The sequence below is a fragment of the Eptatretus burgeri genome, chromosome 5 (assembly GCF_056783735.1).
Source record: "Eptatretus burgeri isolate ZD-2024b chromosome 5, Ebu_testis_v1, whole genome shotgun sequence".
Classification (NCBI taxonomy): Eukaryota; Metazoa; Chordata; class Myxini; order Myxiniformes; family Myxinidae; genus Eptatretus; species Eptatretus burgeri.
In genome coordinates, this window is record NC_140965.1 from 47,691,672 (window position 1) to 47,715,512 (window position 23,841).

The 23,841-nt window shown below is 44.0% G+C and overlaps 1 protein-coding gene across 2 annotated transcripts in view; it reads right to left on the reverse strand.

The window, feature by feature from the left end:
* The window catches only part of LOC147026377 (CD109 antigen-like), a 129,361-nt gene extending 105,845 nt beyond the window's left edge, over window positions 1–23,516 (reverse strand). Inside the window, exon 1 of one of the 2 annotated variants that reach the window (XM_085881760.1) lies at window positions 23,210–23,516. In XM_085881760.1, coding sequence (XP_085737886.1) covers window positions 23,210–23,248 — 39 coding nt within the window. In that variant the 5' untranslated portion in view covers window positions 23,249–23,516. Of the gene's footprint in view, window positions 1–1,880; window positions 2,008–23,209 lie in introns of those variants that run through there. The other variant, XM_085881761.1, reaches the window with a different exon arrangement.
* Between the last annotated feature and the right edge of the window lie 325 nt (window positions 23,517–23,841).

Genomic DNA, 23,841 nt, shown 5'->3' on the forward strand with positions numbered 1-23,841 from the left:
TAATGCACAAACTCCACTCACCCATAGGAATACTCTGCCACTTCATGAATAAATTTTGCAAATAGCTTAAATCAAGTAATAACTAGAGCGAAACCGATGTCGTGCCATCACAAATCCCCATGCTTCCCACCTAAAGCAAAGTTTAAAGATGGCAAAAAGTTCCACCAGGAATGACCCAATGTGGAATTTTTAGTTAAATTGTTTTTTCTCATTTTGACCCCTGTGACCTGAAGTCTCCACCCCATGGGGCCTGAACCGGGGGTCAAATCCAAAAAACAGTTGTATATTTAAAGTTTCTCCCAATGTAGATTGCATATACACAAAGTTTAATTTATTAATACTTTAAAATGTGCTTGTAATTGCATTTTTCGGTGTTTCGAACTTTTGTCACCGCCCCCAAGGAGAGAGAGAGAGAGAGAGAGAGAGAGAGAGAGAGAGAGAGAGAGAGAGAGAGAGAGAGAAGAGAAGAGAAGAGAAGAGAAGAGAAGAGAAGAGAAGAGAAGAGAAGAGAAGAGAAGAGAAGAGAAGAGAAGAGAAGAGAAGAGAAGAGAAGAGAAGAGAAGAGAAGAGAAGAGGAGAGGGAGAATGCCTGCTCTTGCACCTTCTTACCAATAACTACCAAGTTTGGTGAATTTCTGCTCAACCCTCCAGGAGGAGATTGCATGATGGACGGACAAGCAGACGGAGCCGATTACAATATCCCCCATTATTTTTTTCCATTAAGCATGTGATTAATAATAATAATAATAATAATAATAATCGATGTGTTGGCTGGTTTTCCTCGGATATTCCTTCAAATATAAAATATTTATTATCAAGCAATGATTAGACTTGGATTTCAGGAAATACTTGATGGTGTTCCCTCTAAATCCCAGGGAATGTTTTGCTCTCCAGTCTGGATATCTTTAGATTATTTCTCTCTTTAAACTGTCTACCGATATGCGTGCGTACCATTTCACCTTCACACCAATGTGCGAGCAGTTGTTCGATTGTCCTTTTTTCCACCTGTTTATCTGCACCTGTGGCAATGCAGCTCTTCCATGAGCCTCGACCTCTGGAGAAGAATAAAACGTGTTTATTTTTTACATGAAAGTGAACTGGAGAGGCACTGTCATTATAATGGCATAGTTATTATTTCTTGTCACACACCCAACATGTCCACCAAGTTTCGTCCGAATCCATCCACAACTTTTTCAGATATCGTGCGATATATCGGTTTAGCCCGATCTCTCAATGGTGAAGAATCACTTTAAAAATTTGAGTAGTTGGATCCAGATCCGGATCTTCACCAAAACCTTATCAGTTCGTCCTTGTCACACACCGAAGCTGTCCACAACTTTTTGAGATATCCTGTATACAGCCAAACAGACCGACAAACAGAGAGGAAGGGGTCAAAACATAACCTCCTTCACCTTCAGTGGCGGAGGTAAAAGCGAAGCTATGGGAGCCATGATGTAGAAATTCACTAGCTTCTTTTTCTTTAACGGCCACAATGATTCCAACATTCTTGTGGGATTGGCTGGGGGGGGGGGGAGCTTTGAACCAAATCTTTCATGAACCAGTTGGCCAGGCCTGACATTCGACTAAGTAGTTAGGGCAGGAATTTGTAATTTCTTCATGGTGCTGACAGACAGGACGGCACGTGCATTGCTGAATCATCCTGCCTGTGAAACAGTTTCATAGCTGGGTCGACAGTCGAACCGAGGATAGACGGTGTGGGTAACTCTGAGCCATCCTGCCAACCTGGAACATTCAATAACAAAACTACCAAAGAGTCAAAAGTATCAAAGTTCTTCGGAACATTTACATTAATACATCCTCATGATGGAAAAAAATAAACCAGGTGTACACAGTGGGTTAAGAAGTGCAAACGTCATTACCTTGAACTCAAAGGGTGCTCAGAACTGCACCAGATCCGATGTCCAAACACCAGACTGTCCCTCCTCAAGCACCACGTCCACCTCGAGCACCGGTATTTATACTCGTGGAAAACTAGGAGGGGCTCGAGGTGGGACGTTTTGGTTGGAGATCACAGTTCTCATTTACCCGTTCACTCATTTATTTCTTCACTAATCTGATTACAATGCACAATCCGATCTCATTTTGGAAGGTGAACATTCGTACGACCTTATGACGCTGCTGCAGGAAGTTATAGACCAGATTCCAGGGATTACCAATGAGTGATTTCCCAATCTGATTATGGTTTGTCATGGAATGCTGGTTTAAAGGAATGCTCCTTAGGGAGTTCGTCTTTAGTTCCCAACCGGGGTCAGACAGTTTCGGAGATTATATTTTTGGTTCTTGTCCATGTGTCCGCGTGTCCTGGAAAATTGCTGGATGCATTTCTTTCATGCGTCACATGTATGCAATCATATCAAGGCGTCGAGTTCTTCTGGGATTGGAGCCAAAAGACATGGAACACAATTGTATTTCAGAATTTTGGGACAAATAATTATAGGAGAGAAGAGTGCAGGATTTTGACTTCCAGAAGACATTTGGTGAGGTACCACATAGGAGTTTGTAGCCAAGGTGAGGGGAGGCTTGTGGAGTGGCTGGTTGGGGAGCTAACTGGATTGGAAAGTGGATTCGTGATAGGAAGCAAAGAGTGGTTGTGAGTGGGAGGATGTTGGACTGAGAGGTTGGAATGGAGTACCTTAGGGATCGGTTTAGGGACCATTATCTAATATATAATATTTGAAGTTTTTGATTGTTTGTTTGTTCATTTGTTTGTTTGTTTGTTTGTCTGCATGCGCTAATCTCCTGAATGGTGAAAGATAGGAGGAAACCTCTGAAACAAAAAATGTCTGGATGGGCCCAGGAAGGTTATAGGCTAAGTAGGCGAGGCCCCTCGGCCGGGAGGGGGGGGCGGGAGGTGTTTCGCCCTCACCAATCCCCTTAGGCTATGACTGCCGTGGCCAAATAGGGGACTGACATTGGGCTCGCATCAGACCTATGTACAGAATATTGAATTCATTCAAAAAGAACCCGGGCAACGCCGGGTGCATTCAGCGAGTTATTCATAATTTACATCAATGATTTGGATGGTGGTGTTCAGAGTTTGGTTTCCAAACTTACAGAATACAATGAGCTGAGAGAAAAGGTAGTTTAGATAGGTAACAGAGAGTGGGGGGGGGGGGGTGATCGCATTCAGGAAGGTCCAGATACTTCAACATATTTGGCAAAGGATTGCCAGATGTAGTTTATACAATGAAATGTAAGGTGATTGGGAATGGTAAGAACCATCATCATATGCAGGCCCGTACACAGGATTTTTGTTTGGGGAGGGGGGTTGCGTAGCTTAAAAAAATCTGAGAACACCATCATGCCCGTTGTGGGATGGAATGTACGCCGCATGGCATTACCGCAGAAATTGAAAGTGTCGAAAATACAGAGCTCAATGGGCCATCATTTTGGGGTGTTTTCAGGCCATATTGTTGTGGGCCAGGGTTTGGTGGCGATAAACGACCACTCGGTGGAGCAGTGGAGTCGTCTCCCACCGAACACCCGGAATTTAGGTCGTGACTCTTGGACAACTCCGAAAGGTCACGGGTCCCTTAGCGGACCGTGGTCGCCAATATTTTGACGGCATGGCGTAGGGTTAATTGCCAAATTTCAATATACCTAAATACCCACGTCGTCCAACTATCGGGGAAAACCACACCCTCGACCACACCCTCCGGCGTAACCGAGCGGAAGTTACCAAAGCCGCACTGGACCAAATGAACAATTTACGGCATGAACGGCCTTACTAATTCTCAATACACACCTTGCTAGGCCAACGGAGGAAAGCACAGAAAACGAGCTGGATGATTTAACTGGGGGTTATTTATAACAATAATCGGGGAGGTGAGACACAGAGCAAAGTTATCACGAATAAAAGGCAGGCAATGTACAATGAGCAAAAGCACTTAACAATCCTACTTAAAGACAGGGCCCACGGACATGCGCGTGCGCACACACACACACACACACACACACACACACACACACACACACACACACACACACACACACACACACACACACACGAAATGGACCCATGGGTCTTTAGTCGGTAGAGCAGGGCCAGGGTACCTGTCCCGCCTCGTGCGGTCACACCGACCCGAACCACCATGGTGGGACTTGAACCCATGACTCGAAGTCCACGGCCCTGGCTACTCAGTCACCAGACTTGCCCTCCAAAGGACCACAGACCACTCCAACCATGACCACGACCATCTGGAGAGCCCTCGTCGACAACCACTCAGCCATGACGACAGACCGCTCGGCAATCGCCACGATCTCCTCTCTGCCGAACCCTGGTCCTCACAACCACTCTCCTCTTCTGAGGTGGGAGGGGTCTCTTCTCCTCGCCACTCGCCTCCTGATTGGACGAGGGGTTGTCGGATGACTCGTGGCCACCTCCCGATTGGCTGGGGCATGCGTGTCATGCTCGCCCTCTGCTCATTGTCTGGAGGAAACGGTCCATGCCCTTCCGTGGGGCGGAGCCTCGATCCGAAGCGACGGAGGCTCCGCCCACACCCTCAGCCAAAAACACGTGGGCAATGGCGACCGGGTCGAGTGTGGGACGGTAGCGTTGTTGTAGTGGATGTGGGAGTAGTTGTTGTTGTAGTTGTTGTAAAAACCTAACTAAAAAAATAACTCGTTGTGCACACACGAAATTCCCATTAGACAGAAGGAGGGATTCTAACTATAAACACATACTTATCGAAATAACTGAACTACGGGGAGTGTGGCTGTCTGCGTGCACAAGGTTTCCAAATCCGTAACAATATGTTGGTATGGCATCAACATGGCAGCATATAAAATACTATTATTTATTGAAGTCTTCGAATACCGATCAAACTTCAAGTTTAACTTCAATTCACCAAGTAACTCATTAGAAACAGGAGCATCACATGAATACACAGATTTGCACGCATGTACTTTTCATTTTATAACATTACAAGTAAGTTCATCATTAAGGGCTCTCCTTGAAGTTGTGATTGTGGTCAATATTCGTGACAGGGTAAAATAAATGATGAGAAACAATGTATTGGACGTGAATTGGATGATCAAAAACATGATTTTTCAATTACATTCTCAGAGGTAAACAATTACATACAGCATAATAGTGGGGCAACTTAGCATAACAATTGTGCATTTTGTGAGGAAAGCACCAAATTTGACACATGAGTAGCCTATCATATTATGAACAGATTTGGATATTGGGCCATCTCAAAATTTTTGATGGCAGTGGAAAATGGCTGCCACAGCCATCAGCGGCTGAATTTGAGATGGCCCAATATCCAAATCTGTTCATAATATGTTAGGCTACTCCTGTGCCAAATTTGGTGCTTTCCTCACAAAATGCACAATTGTTATGCTATATTTAGCTAAGTTGCCCCCCTATAATGAGAGGATCTGATCAAATTTTTAAAATACATCGAGGCAGGAACCTACTGTTCACTTAATCTTTCAACAGCGTTCTAGAGTCCCAGCCTTGGAGGGTGCTTCCTGCCAAACTGATCCACAACACCTTCCCCATCAACGTCAAAGTCATAGTGAACGTGTATTAAGGCCAACACAGATAACCTGTTCTCGGTCATGCTTGCTCTACTTGGTAGGTGGATTGTCTGATCCGTTAATGGGTCTGGATTAGCTGGGCCTGGCCATCAATTAAATCAGTATTATGTTGTCATCACCAAGATCATGATTGGTACCGGATGTCTAATACATCGTGCCCAGCTCTCAACTAGCTGCGACTTGCGGGTTTAGGCCACAAACCGAGTCAAACTCACGGACCCACGAGCAGGACCTATAAACCCGCAAATCCAAAATACGACTGAACAAAAGGAAAAATACAAACGAACAGATCATGTGCTAAACATCACACTTTGTTTAAAAAATAAAAATGAATTTAATCAGAAAAAGTTAATCGATTGAACCGTTTGGCCAGTTTCCTTACTATGCACAACGACGCTTCCTTCCTCTCTCGTCGGGCACCATTCATTCCTCGCGCACTTCAGACAGGTACCATCACATACCATGCATACCTGCAGCATAAAAACTTGAATGGATTGGCTTTTACATTCATGGCGTATGCATTAACACAAGTGTTCAGTGTTTCACAAAGTGTGTGTCGACCTTCAGGAGAGCCAGAAAACATCTTTCTAATCTCAAGTCTGAACTCTCAAATTTGTGTCCCTCCTTCAAATCCTGGTGACGTCTAGTTAAGTCTGTTTCTGGTGGATGTTCACCCCCTCTCCATCCCTGCCCTTACCTCAAATGGCCGCACAGCTGACGCTGCACGTGAAAAGGATGAATGTATAAACTCTGTGTTTGCTTCTAAATCTTGTGTCACACATCCATCGCTTTCTGTACCCACGTTATGCAGTCGCGCCCAGCTGTTCCTGGACTGTGTCTTTTTCTCACTGACTTGGCATCCTACGTCATGCAAAGTCCTTCTTTGGCACACCTGAGCTTCTAAACACTGACAATGCTTTCATCCACAGTCTGATGGAATACTGCTCACCCCTCTGGGGTTGTGCTCCTGCCTCACACCAAGCTCGACTTCATGCTGTGGAAACCGGAGCTTTTAGGATCATTGGTATCTCCCACGATGAAGCTGAGTCTTTGAGTCTCTCACTCTCTCACCGCAGGCAGGTTGGTGGTCTTTCTGTCTTCTACAGCGTCTTCTTCGGCATTGCCCTCCCCTGCTCTGTCTGTGATCTGTCCCCCCTATAATTCTGCAGGGCGCTCAAGGTCCACGAAAAAAAAACGCCTTCTGGTGAAACTGCCCAAATCAAGAATCACTGCTCACCATCACTCTTTCATTCGTCTTTTTCCCCACTTCTGGAACAAACTTCCACACTCTCTTCAATCCCACTACTCCCTCCAGGTTTTCAAAATAGCTGTTCACTACCATCTCATGTCTTCCCCCATCCAAAATGTTGATCTTTTCGACCCCCCATGAATCCACCCCAAACCCACATCCTTCAAATTCCCTGTTTTCCTTTCTGAAAGTCCCTGTAGTAACATCTTGTTTACCCCGTGTACCCCGCCCCACCCATCTCCCTTCCACTGATCTCCTATTGTCTCTGTTGCCCACTATTTTGTGCTTCCCTCTCCCTCCCTCTCTTGTCTCTTGCCTTGTTATATGTGCTGTGTGTTGGCTCTTACATGAGCCTCGACATGGTATATAAAAAAAAGAAGAGTACCGGGCTATCGGCCGGACTTGTAAGTAGCTTGAGTATGGATGGGTGATTGTGTGCATCTGTGCTGAGTTGGTTGTGAGAGGGTCTCGTCAAGGGATCGTGTGAGGAAGTTACTAGGGCACATCAAGCCTGTGCTCTGGTTGCCAACCTATGGCTTTTGTCAATGGTCTCTCCTTTCTAAATGCTGAGTAGTGTAAAGCAAGGATGTAGCACGTGCCATTTTAAAAATCTTTCGTTTGACTTGGCCAGGTTTCGAACCCCCGTCCTCCTAGACCTGGAGCGGACGCATCCATAGTTGTTATTACTGTCCCCTCTCTGTGCCGTCATCGAGTGTAGTCAACCATCTGTGAGGGTCGCCTCATTATGGGTCTCCATGTGAGAGTCACCGGAAAATCAGCAACTTTAATGAACCCATCTAATAGGGGAAATAAAGGTTGAACATTAAAAAAAAAAAAGCAAAACAATGAGTGTATTGAAGTAAAAGGAGACAGTTGTTCTGGAGTATTTGAAGAGCTAACTTTACTAGCACACCCAGACTTACTGGATGTGTCAGAGGTATTTTCATCACTTCCCGATAATTATCCCTACAGATTGCAAGTTTGCCTGTGGTAATGAAATGTGGGTTTTTACAAAATGTTTTAACACTGGCTAAATGTACAACTACACCTGCATGGTTCTCTCTCCTCTAATAAGATTATCCACATTTTATCAACATAATCCAGGTGTGGTGAGTTCAGCTTTCACTGAACAATTCCACCAAATCTGGAGACTTCCATTTATTTCCACTCCTTTCTGAATCATTTTTAAACCACTGCTGTTGCTTTTTTAAACTCATCCATCCATCGGGACCATACTCTGTGCAGAGCGTTGGTGCTGCCAAAGCAGTCTCCTTGGCTATTAGGTACAATGCTGGACGGGTCGCCACTCTGACACAGGATACCAGCAAGCTGGCACTCATTTTGCTGACCTTGGAAGGATGACAGGCCAAGTCAAACCCAACTGGTGTGAATTTAACAGCTGAGCGGGATTTAAACTCAGGATCCCAAGCCCACCACCCAAACCATTAAGCCAACACCAGGCATATTTTAATCTTATGTCCTTTCTTTTTTCTGAGAACTCTTCCTGTCCAGGCTGGAGTTCCTCAAGGCAGTGTTCTGGACCCTGTGCTTTTTCTGGTTTTCATCAATGATCTCTCTGACTCTCTGGAAATCCTCCTTCTCTCTTTGCTAATGAATCCACGTTCTGCCGTACCATCTGTCATCCCTCAGATCGGCAAGCAGCAGCCGCTTTACTCTGTGCAGATCTGGATAAAATCACAAGCTGGTCCAACACGTGGAACATGTCTTTCATTCCTGATAAATCTCACACTCTGACTTTGCCTCTCTGAAACCACCGTCTGGAACCCCCCCCTACCCCCATCTACTTTCTCAACAATCCTCTTGAAGAAGTCCTTTCACTAAAGCTTTTAGGTCTCACTATCTGCCAGGATCTTTCCTGGGAGAGCCACATTTCCAAGCTGGCCTCCAAAGCCAGTCGCCGCTTAGGCATCCTCCATCGTGCAACGTCCTTCCTTGGCACGCCTGAGCTCCTGGCCACATACAAAGCTTTCATCTGCAGCCTGATGGAGTACCGCTCTCCCCTCTGGGCTGGTGCTCCTGGCTCACACCTTTCCAGTTTTCACGCTGTGGAAACCAAGGCATTTAGGATCATTGGTATCTCCTGCGACGAAGCCGAGTCATTGGGCCTCACACTCTCTCACCGCAAGCAGGTTGGTGGTCTTTCTGTCTTCTACCGTCTCCTCTCTGGCCTCACCCCCCACTCTCCCCTCCCCGACTTTGTTTGTGATCCGTCCCCCCATATTTCTGTAAGGTGCTAAAGGTCTGCCAGCATCCTCCTTCTGGTGAAACTTACCAAAATCAAGAATCACTGCTCACCTTCACTCTTTCGTTCCTTTTTTTTCCCCACCTCTGGAACAAACTCCCACACTCTTTAATCCCACTCCCTTCAGGTCTATGATCTTTTCTACCCCCGTTAATCCACCTCAAATCCACCCCCTTCAAATTACCTGCTTTCCTTCCTGAAAGTCCCTGTAGTGTCCATCTTGTACACCCCATGTTCCCTGCCCCATCCCTCTCACTTCCACAGATCTATTGTCTCTACTCCCCTCTATTTTGTGTTGCCCTCTCCCACCCCTCTTGCCTCATGCTCTCTTTGTTATACATGCTGTGTGTTAGTTAGCTCTTGTACGAGCCTCGACATTGTATAGAAAAAAAAAATCTTAGGGGTGTGGCCTGGGATTTGGAGTGTCAATGGGTCATATTTGCATATTCAACATTGAAGGGCTAGGTGTACATGGTTTGGTGAACTTGCTAAAATAGTATGAACGCTTCAGGCTGGTCCATATGTCCTGTAATCCCTGCTGTCGCCAATAATAATACAACTAATAAAAACATTTTTGACTGGAAGGGCACTTGGTAGAGCGCATACCTCTGCGACACAATGCCTGAACAATGAACAATCACAATGCACAATGCACAATCACAATGAACATATCGGGCCCAATAAAGTTTTGAAATATCATACTGTATATCGTTTTTGCCCTATCCCTCAATGGAGAAGAAATGCTTTGAAAATGAAATAATTCTCGTGTCCAGATCTGGACTCAGATCTTCACCAAAATCGAAGCAATTGGTCCTTGTCACACACAACCTGTCTACTAAGTTTCGTCCGAATCCGTACGCAAGTTTTTGAGATATTGTGCTATATATCAGTTAATCTCTCAATGGTGAAGAATCACTGAAAAAACTGGAAGGGCACTCGGTGGAGTGCCTACCTCCGTCACGCAATGCCTGATCCATGAGAACATATCGGGCCCATTACATTTTTGAAATATCATGCTATACAGTACTATATTGTTACCTCACCAACTCTTCCACATAGTTTGTTCACAACTTGTCCACAACTTTTTGAGATATAATGCAATATCGTTTTTGGGCCTATCAATGGTGAAGAATCATCTTAAGTATTAAATAATTCTCGTATCCAGATCCGGACTCCAATCTTTAACATAATTGAATCAATTTTTCCTTGTCACACACCCAACATGTCCACCAGGTTTCATCTGAATCCGTCAACAACTTTTTTGAGCTGTCGTGATATATATCATTTTGGCCCAATCTATCAATGATGAAGAATCACTTTAGAAAATCTCGTAGTCGGATCTCATTACCAAAAATTCTCATTACTAAAATCTAATCAGTTCATCCTTGTCAAACACCCAACCTGTCCACAAAATTTCATCCGGATCCATCCACTTTTTGAGATATCGTGCACACAAACAAACAGACAAACAAACAAACAAGAAGAAGATGTCGTGCAGAGCGCGAAACCTGCAAAATCCGTCAAACAAATTTGACCTCAAAAATAATTGGTGGTTGAATTCATTGACCAAATATGCAACTCCTCCAGGTAAGAGGAAACATTTGGGTTTTTAAACAAAACAAAATAAACGAGCAAGCACGTGTGCAAGTTCTGAAGCACATTCCTTCAAGTTTTGTGAAGATTGGTTTAAAATTGCGACCTGTAGGTGACAAACAGAAAGACAGACAGACAAAATCACGTAATCGACTAAACAATATACTTTTAAAATCTTCGATTTTGCAAGTACCAAACAAACAAGATGTCTGCCAGAAGGGCGTACTCAGTTTTCATTGTTTGTCTGTCTGTTTGTTTGTTTGTCACACGATTTTTGACCACAGTTCTCAAGCATCATTTTGAATCGTGTGTGTGTGTGTGTGTGTGTGTGTGTGTGTGTGTGTGTGTGTGTGTGTGTGTGTGTGTGTGTGTGTGTGTGTGTGTCTGTGTGTATAACCGGCCAAAGAGAGCAGTGCAAAATTTTGGTGAAGATCCGAATCCAGATCCAGATCTGAAAATGTTTATTTAAGTGATTCTTCACCATTGAGAGATAGGGCCAAAAACGATACAAAGCACCATATCTCAAAATGTTATGGACGGAATCACACAAAACTTGGTGGACAGGTTGGGAATGTCACCAGGAAGAAGTGATTCATTTTTGGTGAAGATCCGAATCTAGATCTGGATACAAGAGTTATCTAATTTTTAAGTGATTCTTCACCATTGAGAGATCAGGCTAAAAATTATATTGCATGATACCTCAAAAAGTTGAGAACGGATTCGGATGAAACTTTGTGGTCAGGTTGAGTGTGTGAAGAGGACAAATTGATCCGATTTTGGTGAGGATCTGAATCCGGATCCGAGAATTTTTCAGGTGATTCTTCACTGTTGAGAGATGAAGTCAAAAACGATATATAGCATGTTATCTCTAAAAGTTGTAGATGACTTGTGACAAAACGAGGTGGAATAGTTGGTTGGGTGACAAGAACAAGCCGATTCGATTTTGGTTAAGGTCCGGAATCAGATCCGACCTATCAGTGGCATACAAAATGTAAACTGTTCAGCCTGGCAGAGGTATGTTCTCAACGAAGTGCTGTTCCCTTTTACCAAGTTGTCACTCTGAGTGATTTTTCATTTGTCTGTCCGCACAGAACTTTAATGTTTTTCTCCACAACTTCTTGTCGGATTGAGACAAAATTTTCACCGTTGCGTTTACTCATGCAGAATGTTTTAATGATAATTATGCCGTTATCGGTCATGTGGTGCGGCAGCCGTGTTGGAAAGAACCAAAAAAAACTTTGGACCCCTGTATCTCTTAAACTGCACCAAGGAAGAAATTGAAGCTTGGCACATGGCAAGTAATCCTCATGGGGAATGTGATTTTTTTATGACATCATAATTGCATATGTAGAACACTACATCTGATCAGTATAAAAAAATTGAGGGTCATCTGGGGTCCACAGAAAAAAATGGATGATATCATCCATCTTTACACTTATTACCGTCTATCCATGAGGAACAAAATGTTCACACATATGATGTCATGTCACATCGTTTAGCAGCCATATTTGATTTACCCTCAAACCCATAAAAATGTTCTCCAGAACGGCTGGATAGATCGAGGGGAAAATTCACACAAATGTTCCCCAAGCCTTGGGGATATCAGTGTCTTCACGAATAGTTGATGTCACGTGGTCTGGCAGCCATATTGGATTGAGCGAAAATCTAAAAAAAATTCTTTCTCTTGAACTGTTTCATCAAGCGACGTAAAACTTCACAATTATGATCAAGTAGTGATGGGGAATATGTTTTAAATGTCAACCTAATTGGACACATGGTCTTGCAGCCAGAATTATTTAATTTATTGAATCTTGGTAGTTTCTTCTTCTTCTTTTTTTTTCTTGAATAAGGATCACTTGGCTGTGCCTGGATGGTTTTGAGGGTAAAGGAGTAGCAGCTGAAACCCAAATCCTATCCAGGTTCCTCCTGATGACTTCATCTCCTTTTGCTTGTTCAGATTCCTTCTGATGACTCCAATGCAGGATGACCTATTTGGTTTCCCATTTGATTTGAATTGAATTAATTTTAATCCCATTCTGAATTCAATTGAATAATAATAATAAACGTCATGGGTCAGGGTCAGGTGGCCGATCAAAGTGGGACATCTTTGTATCTGGTCATCACTGCCAGTAGTTATAAAGTGGCAGATTTAGTTATGTCTATTATTAATTATGTAACACACCAGTACACAAACACCGCACAAAATACACCACACAAAACTACACAAACATCACACAAAACAAGTCCTGGCAAGGATCTGCAATCTCTGATTGTTCTTTTTCTTCTTTGTTTTGTCATCATGACGAAAATTTTCAATTTAAAATTTTCGTCATATGTCGGTCTGTCTCATTTGTATGTTTGTCTGTGAGTGTGATAACTCACGAACGCTTTCAGCTATCTTTGTCAAACTTTACCTACGGATTCCGAAAGACAAAAGTGAGGCTGTCAATGTCTTTTTTATTATATATGTCAAAGGCCAAGATGACAGTGACGTCATTTGTTTGGACGTATGTATGCATGCATGTAATGTATGTATGTTTGTCTGTGGGATAACTCACGAACGCTTTCAGCTATCTTCGTCAAATTTTACCAGAGGATTATGAAGGGCAAAAGTGAGGCTGTCCATGTTTTTTGACTACATATATGTCAATGGTCAAGGCGACGGTGATGTCATTTGCATGATTTTCGTCATACCTGTCAGGCTACCACATGACGCCTTCTTGTTTGTTTGTTTGGGCGATATCTCAGCCATCCTTTGAACTAGGAAACTGAAATTTGGGCACAATAGTGAACAAGTGCTTTGGCAAAACCATATTTTTTTATTTTTTGATTAATCAGTTAATTCATTAGTTACTTAATTATTACCGATTTATTAATGACATTTATTTTCTTTGTCATCTGGGCAATATCTCAGGCACCTTTTGTGCCAAGAAACTGATATTTAGACATGAGAGTGACCAAGTTATTTGGCTATGAAGGGTGTTTTTGATTTATTGCTTAATCAATTAATTATTAATTTGTCAATTAATTACTTAATTCTCAAAAAGTTACACATTCGGATGAAACAGCGGTGGTTTAGGTATGCTTTTAGCAAATTGATGATGGAATTAATTATTTTACGATTGTTATTTATTTGACAAAATTAATCAATTATTGTACACCGCTCCATCCCAAGTGCTGCACGGCGGCATCGCTGGGCACCCTGGCAATGTTGTGCGCTGGAGGATGTTATTTAATTTTTTGACATGGGGGTGGTGTACTTTGTACCTGCACTTGTTTTGCTTTTTACCTTCGCATTCTGTGAAAGGTTATGTTTTGGTCGCTGTGTATTTATTTATTTGTGAATATGTGTGTTTGTTTGTTATTCGCATAACTCAGAAAGTATTAAACCGAATTGCATGAAAATTGGTGGGATGATTCGTGATTATCCAAGGACGATTTGATTAGATTTTGGGAGCGATCGGGTCAAAGGTCAAGGTCAAGGTCATGAAAAGGTCAAAAACAAACTTTTGAGCATAACTTCCTTCATAAGATAGCTATCGACATGCAACCAACGCCATATTGTTCCATGACGAAATACCTTTCGGGTACGTGGTGTCAGATTTGACGTGACGTCATCAGAAGTGCGTCAAAATTACGTCACAAGATGACGTAAATTTTCAATTTTCGACCTCATCAGTTTTGATCATACCGTTTTGTAGGACTTACCTTAAGGACATCACACACCAAATTTGACGTCGTTCGGACTGACGGTTATGAGGTCATTGACGTTTGAACATAACGTTTTTCAATTGTGGCTAAAATGTCCTGATATTTTACATTCAAATATCTCTGTAATTTGTAAAGGAAATTGTCCCAAATCCAGGCATTATGATCAGTACCAAAATATATGCTTATTTTTGAACAGGTTTTGCAAATTAACTCTATGGTCAAGGTCAAGGTCACACTCAAGGTCAAAATATACTTGTAGGCATAACTTCAGATCTAATAGAGCTATTGACATGAAACCAACGTTAAATAAGAGCTTTCAGGATGGTAGTCTGCGATTGGTAGTGAAGTCATTGGAAGTGCGTCAAAATGACGTCACAAGATGATGTCAATTTTAAACTTTCGATTTTTTTTTCAGGGTTTATCATTCCATTTTGTTGGACTGCCCTCAATGACGTCTAACACCAAATTTGACGTCCATTGGACTGATGGTTGTGACGTCATGGACGTTTTTAAATGACGTTTTTCAAATGTGCCCGGAAAAAATTAGTGGCGGCGAAGGTATGCGCTCTACCGAGTGCCCGTTCTAGTTTATTTTTGCTTTTGCCATGGTCTGGAGTTCTGAAAAGTTATCTCTGCCTCGACAATCAGCTGAACAGACCAGGTAGCCTCTAATATGTAGCCTAAGCAACTTTTTGGAGAAGATACTCAAATTTAGTTTTATTTGTAGCATGTGGGGGCAACAATTCTTTTTCCACGTCATCCCTACATAGAGAATGCTATCGTACTCTGAAAATATCTTCTAGCAAGTGGGAGTCATATCATGTGTGGACCACTCTATACATTACGAGTGATACTTTCAGTTCAAATATAAAATACAAACTGTATATGGTTGTTCACATGTTTGTCCATTGTCTACTATTGTCCTTGTAATTCATATTAAAGTACATTTATGTCGACTCCTCATGCCTTTGTCATCCTTGTGCTTCGTTGATGAGGTCATCAATGAGCCTTATATCAATGTAAGTGGGTTTTTTTGACAAAAGTAATTCTTTTAAAGGTTTACAAAAAAGGCAATTCAAGCTCACAAGGTTTCAAAGAACCACAACATTAATATTTGCATTATATTTACATATACGTCAAGAGATAACCAGCTCAGGACCAAAATTTGTTCTCTCTCATACACAGATTTATCCCATCTCATCTTCAGTTGTCCTATCCTTCTTCCCAAGCCTGGTATTGGCTTAGTGGTTAGGGTGGCTGGCTTAGGACCTTGGGTCTGGAGTTGAAGCCCTGTTTCCTGCTGAATTAACACCAGGTCATCCTAACACTAAGCCTGTCTTCCTTCTGAGGTCAGCGAAATGAGTACCAGTGTACTGATAGCGGGGCACAGCATCAGCGGTACAGCCATGCTTCCAAGAAATGAGAGTTACCCGACAGCCAACCTACCATAAGCAAGAGCAGAAAACCCTTTCTCCCACCCATGTTACACTGAAGCTTGCTGCAAAGCAGTTGGCCTGAAACCACTTGCCTTTGCCTCATGGAAGGCAAATCCAACTGAATGCAATCTCAGTTCCCTCCATAAAGCTCAGAACAAGTGTGCGTCTACCTTCAGGAGAGCCAAGAAACATCTTTTTCATCTCAAGTCTGAACTCTCAAATCTGTCTCAATCCTCCAAATCCTGGTGGCATGTGGTTAAGTTTGTTTCTGGTGTATGTTACACCTTCATCCCCTCCCTTACCTCAAATAGCTGCACAGCTGGCACTGCATGCAAAAAGGCTGAATGTCAAAACTCCTTGTTTGCTTCTAAATCTTGTGTCATCACTTTCTGTACCAACCTTATGCAGTCGTATCCAGCTGTTCCTGGACTCTGTGCCCTTTTTTCCCAACAAGGTGGAGAGTTTGCTGTCAAAAAGCCACACGTTGCTTCAAGTCGGCTCAGGTGACAGTCAGGAGAAGGAAACGCTTCTGCTCCCACTCAGATCAACGTGCCCCATTGAGACTCTCCTCTGCCTCAATATCCTCAACACAGACAGTGCCTCCCACAGTTGGCCCTTAGAGGAATCGCTCCAATCCTCAGAGGTCTTACAGGCCAGGTATCTCTTCACAAGCCAGACCGTGCGTCCTGCGTTCGTTCCCGCCTTTTTCTCTCGCCCCCTCGCCAGCCTTTACGCCCGTCGCACCCGCTCATGCTTTCATTTCTTCATCAACACCTTTTTTTTTTTTTACTTTTCTCACTCAAAAAATACATCGTTTTTTCTTATGAGACCACGTGGGGCCTCGAAGGGGGGATGCAAGGCAGAAGGGGAAGGAAGGTCCCGCAGTAGAAGGATCAAAACAAAACTAGAAGTAGTCTGGGATCCAAGGCCCATAAATCCAACTTTGAGGTGACACCCCTGCTGTAAAAATTTTAGCACTTGAATCATGTTTGTGGGGGTGTAGGACACCAGAAAAGTGACTTTGGCAAGTTGGATCGGATTGCGCAACTTCTCCAGAGACGATTTTTTTAAACTTCAGCCGGCAAATCCCAATATCTAAAAAAACTAGGGGTAGGGGAAATGCAAATCCCTGTATCTCTTGAACCCTGCATCTCACAGTAACTAAGTTCCACTCATTCTTTTTGGTAGAACGTCAGCTTTCAAATGATGTATAACAAAAATTTGATTGGATGACCTCTGGGGTCAGGAGAGGTCAAAAGGTCACAGAAAGTAGGTCATGCTGAAAATCTAGGCCTTGCATTAAACAAATTGTAATATTGCTGCCTCATAGTATTATGATAAAGCAATCCTTGATATTACTGTGTTCTTTACATCCCCCTGATGTTTTTGGGAAAGGAAGGTTAGGACTAAGAAACATTTTGCCTCTTTATATTGAGTATATTTGGGGGGTCATTTTTTCATAAATCCACAAAATTCTGTATTTTCATAATTAATTATATTCACATAAAATTAATATGTTAGTATCATTCATGCTTCCCCCTATATCTACCATAACCTAATGATGTTTTCTCCTTTTTTCACACAGGTACGGCCCTCATATTAAAGAATGGAGCTTGTAATAACAGTGAAAGGTAAAGGAAAAAGGACTTTTCTGATCGAAAATGACTATTCAAAATGTTTGGTCTGCCAAACAGTATGTGATGACAAGGGGTCTCTGTAGAAGCTAACCAAAAGAGGTCTGCAAACATTTAAGAATGCTGTCGAAATCAGGAAAGACGAGATGCATCAAAGACTGTGGGGTGACCTTCAGGACGCAGATGATTTCCTGTTAAAAAATCCTCTGTGCCATGTAAAGTGTCACAGTGGGTATACACACAAACGGTCCCTTGATGATGTAATTTCTGCTAAACGGGCAAAGGATGAGCAAAGGTTGTGGGAAAACTTCAGAGGGAGCCAGTAAAGGAGACAGAACAAGTTCAATGGATTTTCAAAAAGACTTTAAAAACTGTGTGTTTGCTGTGTGAAAAGGAACGTGATTCAAAAGGGCACAGAACATTGATACTAGTTAGTACAATAGAAAGACAGAAATGAATTCATAAAAATTACCCCCGTGTGGGGGTGACGGTCATCTCTATAATACAAGTTCTCAATGCTCAGTTATGACCGAAGACGACTGCGCAGTTCGGTTAAAGATGACTCGGCATTTTGGCGCGTGTGCGCACGGAATTATATTTTGAAAATAAATGCCGACGTTTACATTTCGGGTTTTGAAACTTTTCCACCTTTGGCGGATAATGTATTAATATAAAAGGCTAAAAATGTGTTTTATATTTATATTTCATTTCTCCTTCCTTCCTTCTTTGCGAATTGCATCGGCGTTTTTGGCCATCTTCCAGATCATGTGACGATCAAACGGGAAGGAAATTCAAAAATCTGTCCGGTTAGATACAAGATAATATTTTTTACTATCATAATCAATAAACAGTTGACGAATATCTTGTAGAATGGCAGACGAGATAGGTTTTGAAAATGGCGATTTTTATAACTTACGTGACCTCGTGACCTTGACCCTGACAAAAGTTATATCGTTGTGCAACACTCATCGATCTCAACCCACATACTAAGTTTCATCAAGATCGGAAAGAAAAATTGTTGACGGACGTACGGACGGACGGACGGATATTTGGTCCGGCTTTCTTTGGTCATCTCGGTAGAGATGACCTAAAAAGGCAAAGGAACTTAATAACAAGGATATTCTATTCAAAATTGATGGTTTTGGTGACCAGTGCCTCGACTTAATTGCAAATAATTCCCGCTATCATGTGAGGTGTATGAACAAGTTAATGAGTGAACGCAGCAAAACTGAAAATAAAAGTCGAGACCCAAGTTTGCATGACCAGGTGTTTCAAACACTTCTGTCTGAGGTTACATCAGGACTTATGATTGACAGGCATGTATATTACATCAAAGGGCGGAGGAGCTCCTTGTGAGCCAACGGCCATCCATATCTAGTGCCCAACTGTGTCTGCGGACGTCCTCCTGCAGTTGGGTTACTTCTTATTAGGAGGTTGGTGGCAGGATTTGCACTCCAGCCACCGTAAAACGCTTCATTCCGCAAAACGCAAAAACGCAAAAAAATCTGAAAACCCACTCCGTGGGAGTACCTCCTGTGCAGCTTCCCTTCGCAGGGCAGCTCACCGGATGATGGGATTGGGGCAAAGCCTTCGGGACCCCCAATCTTTGATAGGAGGGAAACCACGGGGTAACATCCCTGGGTCAGATTGCGGGAGAGTGTGTCGGAGTGGTGCTGAGGTGTAGTCCACCAGACGGCGGTCTCCTTGGGTTAACCTGAGGCGGTCCCTTCGGGTGGGTGCCTGGAATGTCCTATCCCTAAGAGAGGATGATCACCTGTCTCTGTTATCATCTGAGCTCAAGCGTTTGGACATCGGGATTGCAGCTCTCTCTGAGGTTCGGAGACCGGATTGCGGCGAGATAATGGTGGGTGGTTACACCTACTATTGGTCTGGTCGCTCTGATGGTTACCATACCCAAGGAGTTGCTGTAGCTGTGTCCAATAAGCTGACCCCAATGATAATTGAGGTAACACCGGTCAACGAGCGTATTATGAGATTAAGGATTCGTCACTCCTTAGGTGTCATTTCCCTGGTCTCTATTTATGCTCCGACTGAGGCGAGCGATCTTACCGTGAAGGATGCATTCTACGCCACACTCGAGTCTGTGGTTGATCAGTGCCCCAGACGAGATACACTTCTAGTCTTGGGGGATTTCAATGCATCGACTGGAACTGATAGGGATGGTTATGAGGTGTGTGTTGGTCCCCATGGGTCAGGAACTATGAACCAGAATAGCACTAAGTTCCTTGACTTTGCAAGAAGTCATGGACTTAGGGTGGCTGGTTCATGGTTTCAGCGCCCGCAAGCTCATCGCTGGACTTGGTATTCCAACGCTGGCGGTGTGGCAAAGGAGATTGACCATGTCCTCATTGACGGTCGTTGGAGGATGATCCAGAACTGCAGGGTCTACCGGAGTGCTCAGTTCCTCAATACTGACCACAGGCTTGTTGTAGCAACTCTAAAGCTGCACCTTAAATCCTGGAGAATGGTACCATCCCAGCCTAGGCTGGATGTTGCCAAGCTCAGGGATGAGAGAGTAGCTGAGGAGTTTGCGAACAGGCTGAGTGGACACTTGGGGGGTCTGGGTGCTTTGGGGGGTCCTGAAGAGTTGTGGAGCACCTTCAAGACCACCGTCCTTGATGTTGCCGGTGGATGCCTTGGAGTTCACCGCAGGGCAAAGAAGAATTTTGTCTCTCAAGGGACACTGGATACCATTGACCAGAGTCGCAGGGCCAGGCTGAATGGCAGAGCTGAGCTGTTTAGGGAGCTGAGGCGTAAAACTGTACGTGCACTGAGGGTGGACAAGGAGGGCTATGTGCGAGGAATCTGTGAGGGGGTAGAGCATCACCTGTGGACAGGTGATTCTCGTCCCGCTTACAGGGGAATTCGCGCATGACGTTCATCCAAGCCCATCCCTCGGAGCACTGCAGTTCGAGCAGAGAGTGGTAGGCTCTTGACAGAGGAGTCTGAAGTGAAGGCCCGCTGGGCCGGTTACTTTGAGCGGTTGTACCAGGCTGATCCCCCAGCTGTCGAGTTGGACGTCAAGGGTGTTACAATCCCTGTTGCTGACCCTCGAATCAACTGTGGTCCACCATCGCTTGTGGAAACACGGGCTGCGGTGAACCAGTTGAAACGGGGCAAAGCTCCAGGGATCTGTGGCATCCATGCTGAACTTCTCAAGGCTGGTGGAAATGCTGCACTCGTGTCGTTGCATGCAGTTTTGTGCTCTGCCTGGAACACAGGCATCATCCCAACTGACTGGAAGAGGGGCCTTGTTGTCCCTCTCTGGAAAGGGAAGGGTGATCGCCAAGACTGCAACAACTACTGAGGGGTGACGCTGCTCTCAGTGCCGGGCAAGGTCTTTGCTCGGATAATTCTTGATAGGGTTCGCCACCATCTGCTTGAGCACCAGCGTCCAGAGCAGTCAGGCTTTACACCAAAGAGGTCAACGATTGACCGTATCCTTGCTCTTCGTGTCCTCACTGAACGCAGACGAGAGTTTCGGCAGGGGCTGCTTGCAGCCTATGTTGATCTCTGTAAAGCGTTCGATTCAGTGAATCGGGATGTCCTCTGGAGGATTCTTGGTCTTCGTGGGGTGCCACCGAAACTGATCGATCTGATGTCTGAACTCTACTCTGGTACTGAGAGTGCTGTGAAGCGTGGTGGTACCGCCTCTGACTTATTTCCAGTTGTTACTGGAGTTCGTCAGGGATGTGTACTTGCCCCCACACTTTTCAGCACTTGTATGGACTGGATTTTTGGGAGGATGTCGGAGAGATCAAGTTGCGGTGCATCGTTTGGCAATGTCAAGATCTCGGACCTTGATTTTGCAGATGATGCAGTCATCTTTGCGGAGACTTTAGACATCCTCTTGGGGGCCCTCGAGGTGCTGAATGAGGAGTCGGAGCCGTTGGGATTACGGATTTCTTGGGTCAAAACAAAGATCCAGGCTTTCGGTGACATCTTGGATGCTGCTGTCCTGTCTGTGTCTGTTTGTGGTGAGGATGTTGAGGTCGTGGATAGATTCACTTACCTTGGCAGTGATATTCATGTCTCCGCAGGTTGTGAGCCGGAGGTCAATAGACGTCTGGGTCGGGCCTGGGGAGTCATGGATTCACTGGATCATGGGGTGTGGCGCTGCCGGTACCTGTGCGGGAGGACGAAAGTCCGAGTCTTCAGGTCCTTGGTACTTCCAGTCTTGCTCTATGGGTGCGAGACTTGGACTTTGACCAAGGATCTGAGACGGAGACTTAATTCCTTTGGTACCAGGTCTCTTCGGAGAATCCTTGGCTATCGCTGGTCGGATTTTGTGTCCAACGAGCGGTTGCTGAGAGAGACTCGGATGAGATTTGTTACCTGCATAGTCCGTGAGCGTCAGCTGCGGCTGTATGGACATGTGGCTCGTTCTCCTGACGCTGATCCTGCTCACCAGATTCTCTCAGCGAGGGAGTCTCATGAGTGGAGGAGGCCAGTGGGCCGACCACGTGCCTCATGGTTGCAGCAGGTTGACCATCATCTCAAGGAGATGGGGATGGGCCTGGCATCTGCCTGGGGGATGGCCAGACGGAGGCCCCTGGAGTACCGGCGGAAAGTGGACGCAGCGACGCGCTGTTCTGGCACATGCTCCCATACCTGACCTGACCTCTATTACATTCGCCAGCTTCCAAAACAGTATGATGAAATTTTGAAGCAGAATGGTAATACTGCACAGCGGCCTTATAGAACTGATAGGTTGACAAAACGATTTTTGGATAATTTTGGCACCGACATTCAGCTCATTACTTTGAACAATGGAACTCTAATTTGTTCCTCTTCTTTGACCACCAAGGAACTTTGTGATGAGGTTGAAGTGGATGAATGCCAACTTTTTCCAGATGATGATTATGATGGTGACAATTTTATTACAAGTGTATCAGGTAGTTCATATCCTCTGGCAAAGCACTTGCAGCTATGGAAATAAAACAGGCTGCAAAAAGGGTGCCTCAAGTTCAAGGAACTGCAATTGAGATTTCTTACAAAGAGGCATCTAATCAAGTTCCTGTAGATTTGTATAATCATTTGGCATGGTTGATAACAAACTGTAATGAAACTACAGATGAAGGGGGAAAGGTTCAGATTCCTGAAGACGAAAATGAGAAAGTTCTGAACTTAGTGCAGGATGTTATGGGATACTCTGGCTGATGAAAACATCGTCTGCTTTCTTTTACGGATGTTTCCAACCCAAATGATGACCACTGTAGAAGATAGCGTGTCTATTTCTTCTCCAACTTGGAACAGTTTCTTCAGAACAGAACAGAACAGAACAGAAGGGCACTCGGTAGAGTGCGTACCACCGCCACGTAATGCCTGATCCACGACAACATATTGGGCCCAATACATCTTTGTAATATCATGCTATACGAGACTACATCGTTTTTGGCCCGATCTCTCAATGGTGAAGAATCACTATAAGAACTATTTCTCGTATCCAGATCCGGATTTTCACCAAAATCCAATCAATTCGTCCTTGCGATACACCCAACCAGTGCACAAAATTTCATCCGGATCCGTCCACAACTTTTTGACATATCCAGTACACAGACAAACAGAAAAGGGTGAAAACATAACCTCCTTCACCTTCACTTCCGGAGGTTAAAAAAAAAAAATTAGGAAGAAAGAAACCCATATTGAGAACGACAGCACCCACGGCAAAACTAATGCGATACACCTCGTGAACATAACACCCAGTAAAGAATGAGAAATTGTGACGAGACGCTACCTGAATCAGTAGATAACAAAAAGGAGTTGGGAGGTTCATTCAAAGGCGATCTTGGGAGCACACGATAACTCCGTCTCCTAAGTTAAAGGCGTTATCGAGGGTAAGGCTTTCACGATCTCATGCTGTCGCTCCAGAGGGACGATCAAACAAACTCATCCTGAAGTATGATCAAAGTTCTCAACATTATTGACTCCTCCACACAATGAGACCAACGCACAAGGCCGCTTGCTCGAACATCTTGGACAGGTTGATCTGTTTTCAGCTCACGCTCCAACGGAGCTTACGGGATGGCGCGTAATCCCTCCGTCCATCCACAAATACTTTAGTCCGCGTGATTTCATTTGATATCGCGAGGTATTCGTGACACTAAATAGTTATGAGGAAGAAGAACGTGTGGTGGAATAAGAAGAAGAAGAACGTGTGGTGGAATAAGAAGAAGAAGAAGAACAAGAAGAAGAAGAAGAAGAAGAAAATAAAGTGTTCTGGAAGAAGAAGAACGTGTGGTGGAAGAAGAAGAAGAAGAAGAATGTGCGGTGGAAGAAGAAGAAGAAGAAGCATAATAAAAAGAAGAAGAAGTGGCATGTTTTGTGAAATAAGGGAAATGAAAAATTATAAAATGTTATCAAAAGCTT